The 8,890-nt window shown below is 20.7% G+C and overlaps 4 protein-coding genes across 7 annotated transcripts in view; 2 read left to right on the top strand and 2 right to left on the bottom strand.

The window, feature by feature from the left end:
• The window catches only part of LOC102679468, a 2,424-nt gene extending 1,124 nt beyond the window's left edge, over nucleotides 1-1,300 (bottom strand). Inside the window, exons 1-3 of the mRNA XM_031513905.1 lie at nucleotides 1,087-1,300; nucleotides 434-835; nucleotides 124-348 (exon numbers count right to left, since the gene is read on the bottom strand). Of these exons, the coding sequence (XP_031369765.1) occupies nucleotides 124-348; nucleotides 434-835; nucleotides 1,087-1,153 (694 nt within the window). The 5' untranslated portion in view covers nucleotides 1,154-1,300. The remainder of the gene's footprint in view (nucleotides 1-123; nucleotides 349-433; nucleotides 836-1,086) is intronic.
• A 95-nt stretch (nucleotides 1,301-1,395) lies between these two features.
• Nucleotides 1,396-2,831, top strand: LOC102678001 (protein SGT1 homolog). 3 transcript variants are annotated; one of them, XM_006622917.2, is made up of 5 exons: nucleotides 1,396-1,645; nucleotides 1,732-1,842; nucleotides 1,964-2,165; nucleotides 2,240-2,424; nucleotides 2,500-2,831. In XM_006622917.2, the coding sequence occupies exons 1-5, from the start codon at nucleotides 1,604-1,606 to the stop codon at nucleotides 2,605-2,607; spliced, it is 648 nt and encodes a 215-aa protein (XP_006622980.1). In that variant the 5' UTR covers nucleotides 1,396-1,603; the 3' UTR covers nucleotides 2,608-2,831. The 3 variants fall into 3 exon arrangements, with proteins under 3 accessions (XP_006622980.1, XP_006622979.1, XP_006622981.1); XM_006622916.2 differs by having other exon boundaries at nucleotides 2,228-2,424; XM_006622918.2 differs by lacking the exon at nucleotides 1,732-1,842 and having other exon boundaries at nucleotides 1,503-1,645; nucleotides 2,228-2,424.
• Nucleotides 2,500-4,279, bottom strand: LOC102678316. Its single transcript, XM_006622919.1, has 2 exons — nucleotides 3,958-4,279; nucleotides 2,500-3,885 (listed from the first exon to the last, which is right to left on the bottom strand). Exons 1-2 carry the CDS (start codon nucleotides 4,123-4,125, stop codon nucleotides 3,052-3,054), a joined length of 1,002 nt encoding a protein of 333 aa, XP_006622982.1. The 5' UTR covers nucleotides 4,126-4,279; the 3' UTR covers nucleotides 2,500-3,051.
• Nucleotides 4,280-4,857: 578 nt separating this feature from the next.
• LOC102679345 (S1 RNA-binding domain-containing protein 1) lies at nucleotides 4,858-7,741 on the top strand. Of its 2 annotated transcripts, XM_031513903.1 has the most exons (3): nucleotides 4,858-6,738; nucleotides 6,870-7,425; nucleotides 7,510-7,741. In XM_031513903.1, the coding sequence occupies exons 1-3, from the start codon at nucleotides 4,867-4,869 to the stop codon at nucleotides 7,653-7,655; spliced, it is 2,574 nt and encodes an 857-aa protein (XP_031369763.1). In that variant the 5' UTR covers nucleotides 4,858-4,866; the 3' UTR covers nucleotides 7,656-7,741. The 2 variants fall into 2 exon arrangements, with proteins under 2 accessions (XP_031369763.1, XP_031369762.1); XM_031513902.1 differs by having other exon boundaries at nucleotides 6,870-7,733.
• The last annotated feature ends 1,149 nt before the right edge of the window (nucleotides 7,742-8,890 follow it).

The following is an 8,890-nucleotide window of genomic DNA, read 5'->3' as shown; positions in this document are numbered from 1 at the left end:
TAATTAATATTTAATAAAATTAATAATAAAATTATATTATATATATAATAAAATATATTATTATATTATTATATATATAATAATGAAATTATTTAATAAAATTAATAATATTGAAGAAATAATAATTTTTAAAACAAACATACTCTTCTAAAGTATTAGAATTGTTATTTAAGATTTCTTTAACATTATTATACAAATTTTCCAATTTATTTTCTGGTATAATATCATATATGTTATATATATCGTTTACATTAATAGCTTCTCTATTGCATTCTGGCAAAGTTGTATTTGTAATATATTCATTATTTGGCAATTGTGTTGATAATTCCATTCTATCAATTTCAACATCTATAACAAGAACATATTTCAATTCATCTTCTCTTAATAAGATTAATATTAAAATATATGAACATTTATAAAAATAATTCCTCACTAGATACAGTTTCCTCAAGCTGTTTTTTAATAGATTCTACATTTACTTTTAATCTTTCAAATTGTTCTGTTCTTCTTTTCACCTTCTTTGAACCAAATTGTTTGTTCAACATAGCAATCTTTTCATCTTCAGCTTTTTTATTATCCTTAATTGCTGATTTTCCCAAAATTGGAGTCACTTGCCAACGTTCAACTTGGACCAATCTTGCTTTTCCTGTTTTTTTGTTATGAAGTACAAGCATAGTACGCATCAGATCTTGAGTTGTATCTGGTTTATAACCTCTATAAACAATTTGCTGATTTGATAAAGCCAACATTGTTTTCTTTTTATTTTGATCATAAAATAATCCACAAGATATTTTTTTAGCTTCCTCATCTTTGAGTTCTCCATTTTGAAAATTAACTGTAATATAATTATTTTTTTAATATAAAAATATAAGAGCAAATAAACATAATACATAAAAAACAAAACACAAATTACGAAAATTGTTTATATTTTAAAAGTAAATTTAAAAAAACAATTGACAATTTTATAAAATATATATAAATTATATATAACAAATATTACTTTGCAATTTTATAATTTTTTAAAAAGATTTAAACACAACTTCTTTTAAACAATATTATAATTTCTAATAAATATAAATATAATACCAATAATTGGTTGAATTTTAGATGGTTCTATGATAACATCATCAATAATCGCTCGTAATAGTTTCATTTTTCAAAAAATATTATTTCACTTCTTATTATATCAGAAATATGTCATATTTATCTATATCTAAATTTTCAAATATTCTTCAAAATATCGAACAACTCGGAAAATTAATTTTTTTTTCCATTTCTCTTACCGGAAATAAAAATATTGGGTTCAATTTCTATGTAATCTATAAAAAGTAATTTATTTTAGAACATAACTATCATTCATTTTTATTATGACTTACTTTATATTTTCATTGATAACATCTTATAACAGATAATAAAAAGAATAAGAATTTGAATAACAAAATTTTATAAACATTAAAAATTTAAAATTTATTTTATTACATTATTTTATTATTACGCTCCTGATTTGTATCATCTATATGAACTTTCGAGAAGTACGATATACATGAATGTGTCAAATCTTTCAATGATTTATGTTTGATATTTAATTACAAAAATTAATCTAATGGGTAACGAGGAAACTCCAACTGTAGTGAATAATAATGAAGTAAGAAATGTAGTTAAATATTATACAATAAATAAATATATTCATATCAATATTTTATGTAAGATAAAAATTTTCGATTTTTATAGATGCCAATTCCAAAAATAAGGCACGATTGGTATCAAACAGAAAGTCATATTATAGTTCCGATTCTTGCAAAAAGTGCAAAAAATGTTAAAGTTATTTACGAAAAAAATACAGTAAATATTTAATTTAAGATATTTTTATAATATTTTTTTAATAAATATTGTTGTCAATTATATCGACGAAAGCTTTATCTTTTGATTGTTAATTTAATTTTATTTTTTATTTTTTTTTTAGTTGAGTGTATCTGCTCTATTACCATCAGGCAATGAATATAGTTTGGAGTTAGATTTAGCTCATGCAATAATACCAGAAGAATGTTCACATAAAGTAGATCCATCTAAAATAGAAATCAAATTGAAAAAACAAGATGGAATTACATGGACTAGTTTGGAAGGAAATTCTATTGCACAAAAGACAATACAACATATACCAAGAGGTAAAGCAAAGTTTTGTTATATTAAAAATTTTTATATTAAAATAAAATTTTAATTTTTTAAGAAATTTTACAAGCTGGAAATCAACCACAAAAAATTGGAAGTGGAAAGAAGCAACGAGATTGGGATAAAGTAGAAAAAGAGATTGAAAAACAAGAAGCAGAAGAAAATCCAATAGGAGAAGCTGCTTTATATGCTTTATTTCAACAAATATATGGTAGTGGATCTGACGAAGTTAGACGTGCAATGAATAAATCTTTTGTAAGTATTTCTTTTCAAAAAGTATATAATAAATATATTATATTTACTTTAATATTATAATATTTCTAAAAATAGCAAGAGTCTGGTGGTACAGTGCTAAGTACAAATTGGTCAGAAGTGAGCAAAGGTAAAGTTGAGGTAAAATTACCAGATGGTATGGAATGGAAACCTTGGAATACATAAAATAGTTCATGTAATTAAAATTCAAATTGCTTATTATTTAACCCAATTTCATTTTACTTTTAATAAAATCATATATTAAAAATAAAATTAATTAAAACAATTACCTATAAAACACCATGTTATATTTATCCAATTCATTAAATATATAATGTGTATTTTTCTGAAAAAATTGTAATTTTTCTTCTTTATATAAAGAATAAAGAATCAAATATATTAAATATGATTAAATTGTGTAACAAGATTTTTCAGTTAAATACATTTTTCCAGTTAAATGCATGTGTATAATGTATTTCTTATTTTATTGTATATAATTAAATATACATATGTATCGTATATGTATTTATAGAACATTTACAAATAAATAAATGCTTGTTATTAAAAATTATTTCAAATAAAATTATATTATTAATTAATTCATTAATTATTATTAATTATAAAGTGATTTTATCGAGTTAAAGAATTTAATATACATATTCCAATAAATAATCCAAATACAATATAAGCTCTTGCCAATTCTATTGTATTATTATCATCTAATCTATCTTTTTCATTAACCATAGTTACATTTTGTTTATTATTTTCTATTATATTATTACTTTCTATTATTTTATGAAAAGTTGTACTTATATTTCTATTATTATTTTCTATTAATTTATTAAAAGTTGTATTTATATCTTTTTCGAAAGAATGAAAGCTACTTCTCAACAAATTTTCATTTTTTTGCTGTGTTTCATATATAATATTTTGAATATTTGCTATTCTTTTATTATTGTATATCATTGAACCTATCAATGATATAATTGCTAATATAGCAGATGCAAGAATAGATAAATATTTATACTTTTGAGCATTCATTGTTTGACTATCATGATATTCTTTAATAGCAGTGGCCAATAATGTAAAATAATCTTTTTCTTCTTTTTCTAATAAATTAAGTTGCGATATAATTTTTGCTTGATCTTGAAGATTTTTATTTTCTATTATTGTTAATTGAACATATTTTGGATCATCTCTCTTAATTTGTATTAATTCTGAATATACTTCCTTTAATTTGTCATTTATTGTCATTGCTTCACGATTTAAATGTCTTCTTTCATCTTGACATTTGAATAATTTATCTTGTGCAAAAATTACTTGTTCTTTGGCTAATTCAACTTTATCTAAACCTGTTAATTGTTGATACCATTGCCACCATTTGACAACTTTTTTTGGTAATGGACTTGGCTCAAATTGTGTTCCATTTATATTTTGAATTAATGTAATATTACGATTAATTTGCTGAAATAATATTAAGTAACTTATATTTAAATATATATTATAATTTTATAAAAATATGAATAAATAACATACCTTTGCTAGAATATCATACTTTGTAGTAACAGTACTTTGTATATTATTCAACTTTTTTTGTGCTTTTTCAGAAGCATTATTAATTCTCATTGTTGCATTGTTAAATAATTGATGTTTATTTATTTCATTGCTTATTATTTTGATCAATGATCGAAATTTTTCTGCCATTTTGCTTATACATCAGAATTATACAAAATTTACAATAAAAGATTAAATAATTTCATTTTTTATTATTATTATATATTTTATTTGCTAGTTAATTATTATATTTTTAGAATCAACACAAAATGTAAGTTAAATTTAAATAATCTTATAAATTCTTTTAAATATTATAAAAAAAATAATTATTATATTTTATAAATACAAAATTTTTAATTAAATATAAATACAAAATTAATAAAAGTATTCATGTGAAATGTGTAAAGTAATCTGTAAATTAAATATATGAAATTTAAAATTTATATTTAAAAAATTTTATATTATAATTTTATAATTTTATTTATAATTTTCAAAAAAATATTAAAAATTTTTCAATTTTTCTATCCAAAAACAGTCTAAATATATAAAGGCTTGACTTAAGGCTTATTTTCAAAGGTTAGTATGAAAATACAAATTTGTTTAAGAAATTACTCATTTTTTAGGAAATTATAAATTTATAATAAAATTTTGTATTTTCATAATAATTTTCATAATAATTTTATATAATAATTTCATTTGTGAATAAAAGATTTAAAAAAAAAAATGAGAAATGTATAAATATATTTCATGTATTATAATATATTAAAATTTAATAGTTAACCTTAAATTTTTCAATATATAATTGTTAATAATATTTATTATCAATTTATATTTCTAGTATTTCTTTAAGAAATCAAAATATTTACCAATTGTTTAAAAAAAATTTGATGAATGAAAAGAAATTCTTTCATAATGAAAAGAAATGCACGACAAATATCTCGAAAAGTAATTATTTCAAGCGATTCTGAAAATGAATTTGGAAATATTTCAAGCGACGAAAATTATGTACCTGAAAAAATATCCAAAACAATTAAAAAAAGAAAAAAAATAATTATAAAAAATAAAAAAAAAAAAAATGATTTGACAACATATGGTAATGAAAATACAATAATACAACTTGGAAACAAGAAAGTAAAAATAGAACATATAAATATTACAGAATCAACAACTTTAAAAAAGATACAAAATAAGAATATAAAAATAAAAGAAAAAGAAATACAAGATTTCAATACAGAAAATATTAAACAGGTATTAAAAAATACAAATTTTAATTCTATAGAATTTAAAGAATGGACTGATATAGATTATGTTAGTGAAATGAATAATGTTGAAAAACATATAGTAGAAAACATTGTAAAACTTTTTAATAATGACAATACAATTCCATTTATTGCAAGATATAGAAAAGATATGACTGGTGGCATGGAGCCAGATAAGCTACGAGCTTTAAAAGAAAGTTTTGATCATGCCAAAATGATCAAACAACGTGCTAATACTATATTAAAAGCTATTGACAAATTAGGACAATGGTCACCTGATGTACATTTTGCGATTATATCTGCCAAATGCTTGAATGACTTAGAACATATATATTCTTTATTTAAACCATCATCTAAACGAACATTAGCAGAAAAAGCAAAAGATTTAGGTTTGGGACATATAAGTGATCTTCTATTGCAAGGTCAGGAATTACCACCATTGTCTTCTATTATTGATTCTAAAAAAGATGGACTTAAAACTGAACAACAGATTTTAGATGGAATTATACATATTATAGCAGATATTATAAATAAAAATAAAACAATATTTGATAAAGTTAAAGAACTTCAAAATGAATCTATTATAAAAATACAATCTACAGAATGTAAATCCAAAAATAAATCTGTTGATAACAAAGAAAAAAATATGCATAAAAAATATGAAACATATTATGATTTTAATACAAATAATAGATATATTAAACCTCATCAAATATTGGCTATTAATCGTGGAGAAGCACAAAAGATTCTTACAATAAAAATAATTTTACCTGATTTTTTTGAAAGAGAATTTAAAAGTTATTGTTATAAATATTATAGGATAGTCATGATAGTATCAAAATTACATTCTAAATTATTAAATGATAGTATTGATTATGCTTATACAAAATTTATTAAACCATTAGTAATACGACGAGTAAGAAGTGAAATGAAACGAAAAGCAGAGAGAGCATCTATTGAAGTTTTTGTAAATAATGTTAAACAATTACTTCTTACTCCACCTGTACGTGGAAAAATTATACTTGGGATAGATCCAGGATTTTCACATGGTTGCAAACTAGCAGTAATTTCAGAACAGGGAGATGTACTTGAAACAGGTGTAATTTATCCCCATAGAAATATAGAAAAGACTTATAATGAATCTGCTAATATTTTAATAAATTTAGTTATTAAATATAAGGCAACAATTTTAGCATTAGGCAATGCTACAGCTTGCAGAGAAACAGAAATGTTTATAAACAAACTAATAAAGTCTAATTCATTTAAATCATTAGATGTTTCGTATGCAATAGTTGATGAATCAGGAGCATCGATTTATAGTTGTAGTCCAGAAGCAAAATCTGAATTTCCAAAATTAGATATGAATTTAATTTCTGCTATTTCTATAGCGAGACGTTTACAAAATCCACTTGCTGAATTAGTAAAAATAGAACCCAAACATTTGGGTGTAGGAATGTATCAACATGATTTACCAGAGAAACAATTGTTAACATCATTAAATGAGGCAAGTAAAATTTATTAAATTATATTGATTTATATTATTTATTTATAAATTATAAAATTTGATGAATTTTATCAATAAAATTTATAAAACTCAATTTATACAATAACTAAAAAGAATAAAAATTATTAAAGGTTGTTTCAGAAGTTGTAAGCTTTGTAGGAATAGATGTGAATACTGCATCACAATGTCTTTTGAAAAGAGTTGCAGGTTTAAATGCATCTCGAGCAAATAATATTTTAGAATGGAGATCTGAATTTGGCCCATTTAGAAATAGACAACAATTAATGGATGTAAAAGGAATTGGAAGCAAAGTATTTGAACAATGTATTGGATTTATTAGAATATTGCCAGAAACATCAATGATTGATAATTCAAAAAAACTCAGCTCTATTAAAAAATCAAAGCAGGCAATCAAAGCAGAATATAATTTATTAGATCAGACTTGGATTCACCCTGAATCATATGAAATAGCAGAAAATTTTTTAAAGTACTGTAATATTGACTTAAAGAATCTTGGAACTGCAGAGTTTATTGAAAAAGTAAAATTGTATGCCAAAGAAGGATTTACTAGTTTGGCGAAAAAGTTTGGTACAAATAAAACAACTATGGAAGTAATAATTAAGGGTTTATCTATGAAAAAAGATGAGGATATACGATTGAAAACTTGTTCTCCTTTATTTCGAAAAAGTATGTTAGGTATTAATGATATAAATGTGGAAATGCTATTAACGGGTGTAGTACGGAATATTACACATTTCGGAGCATTTGTAGATATTGGAGCGGGTAAAGATGGACTTATACCAATGAAATGGTTAAAAAATTTTACAGTTTTAATAGGTCAGCGTGTGGAAGTAAAGGTTCTTTCAGTAGATTTGCAACGTAATAGAATTAATTTAGAATTAATTAATATTTTATAATATGTTTTTATACATATTGTGTAATTATTTATTTAAATACAGTATAAATGTAAAAATAAATTATATTTTTATATAGAATTTTTATTTTTTTAAATAATAAATTTAATTTAGTAGTTATAATAATTTAGTAATTCCTGAAATTAGATATAAAAAAATGAGACATATGTATATATAATTTACAGTTATTTCCTTTTATTATTAATAAAAATTATTATAAATAAAAACTTTATAAATGATCATAATTTAGAACATATGTAGATGTATTTTAAATTTTTAATTATTTATGATTACAATTATTTATGATTTAATATATTCAAATCTTTAAAAATACGATGTCGAGTTCTTATATTTAATAAAAATAATATAATAAATATAATATAATAATGAATTTAATATATATATTAAAAATATATTTTAGAAGAAAATATGAAAAAATTATTTCGAATTATATACTTTTTAATTTTCATTGACGTTTTTCAAAGATAAAATAATAAATCAAATTGCAATCAAATCAAATTTTTTTTATATAATTTTCTTTATCATGAATTTTATATAAAAAAAAACATTATAATTAATTAATTTGTAACTGATATATCTTTCTTTAGAATTCATATTTATTTAAAAATATGTCTGTTTTTGTAAGATGAGTAAAAATAATTTTAAAAAAATAGATATTTATAGTGAAATGAATCGTTATAATGACATAGACAGACGATTAGTTAATTTTTTTGTAAATCTAGTAAGTAAAATTCTACATATTTATGTAAAACAAAAATAGATATACTTAAAATAAATCTATTTTTTTTATTCATATTAAAATAAAAGTAATTAGTTATAATTAATTTTATTTTACAAAATCAAATTATTGGTTTCTTTTTCGAAATGTATTTATTTATGTAAGAATTTCATATTATTATGTGTTTTTGTGTATATTTATTTAAATTTTATTTTATAAAATCAAGTTATTGATTTTTTTTTAATTATATAAATATTTTATTTACATAAGAATCTCATTTATTAATTCACAAACTTATTAATTTTTTTTGTATTTTATATATATATATTTATTTAAATAACTTTTAAAAATACTATATTATTTTTAAAAACATTGTATTTATTTATAATTATAATATATATATACACAATATATATTTACAACATAAATCTTTCAAAAAATTAGCAGTTCATGTTTGCTAAATTTGTTTTGTTATTGTTATTAAAATTATTTCTTAATT

This window comes from Apis dorsata, unplaced genomic scaffold, assembly GCF_000469605.1.
Source record: "Apis dorsata unplaced genomic scaffold, Apis dorsata 1.3 scaffold_794, whole genome shotgun sequence".
In the NCBI taxonomy this organism is placed as follows: Eukaryota; Metazoa; Arthropoda; class Insecta; order Hymenoptera; family Apidae; genus Apis; species Apis dorsata.
The sequence above is the reverse complement of the archived record's forward strand: the minus strand, read 5'-3'. Positions and strand labels throughout refer to the sequence as shown.

Bases quoted from the DNA above. Each gene is read 5' to 3' on its own strand.
- LOC102679345 (XM_031513902.1), top strand. From the start codon at position 4,867: ATGAAAAGAAATTCTTTCATAATGAAAAGAAATGCACGACAAATATCT. The intron at 6,739-6,869 runs GCAAGTAAAATT...AAATTATTAAAG, and splicing joins TGTTAACATCATTAAATGAG to GTTGTTTCAGAAGTTGTAAG.
- LOC102678316 (XM_006622919.1), bottom strand. From the start codon at position 4,125: ATGGCAGAAAAATTTCGATCATTGATCAAAATAATAAGCAATGAAATA. The intron at 3,886-3,957 runs GTATGTTATTTA...ATATTATTTCAG, and splicing joins AGTATGATATTCTAGCAAAG to CAAATTAATCGTAATATTAC.
- LOC102678001 (XM_006622916.2), top strand. From the start codon at position 1,604: ATGGGTAACGAGGAAACTCCAACTGTAGTGAATAATAATGAA. The intron at 1,646-1,731 runs GTAAGAAATGTA...CGATTTTTATAG, and splicing joins CTGTAGTGAATAATAATGAA to ATGCCAATTCCAAAAATAAG. The intron at 2,425-2,499 runs GTAAGTATTTCT...TTCTAAAAATAG, and splicing joins GTGCAATGAATAAATCTTTT to CAAGAGTCTGGTGGTACAGT.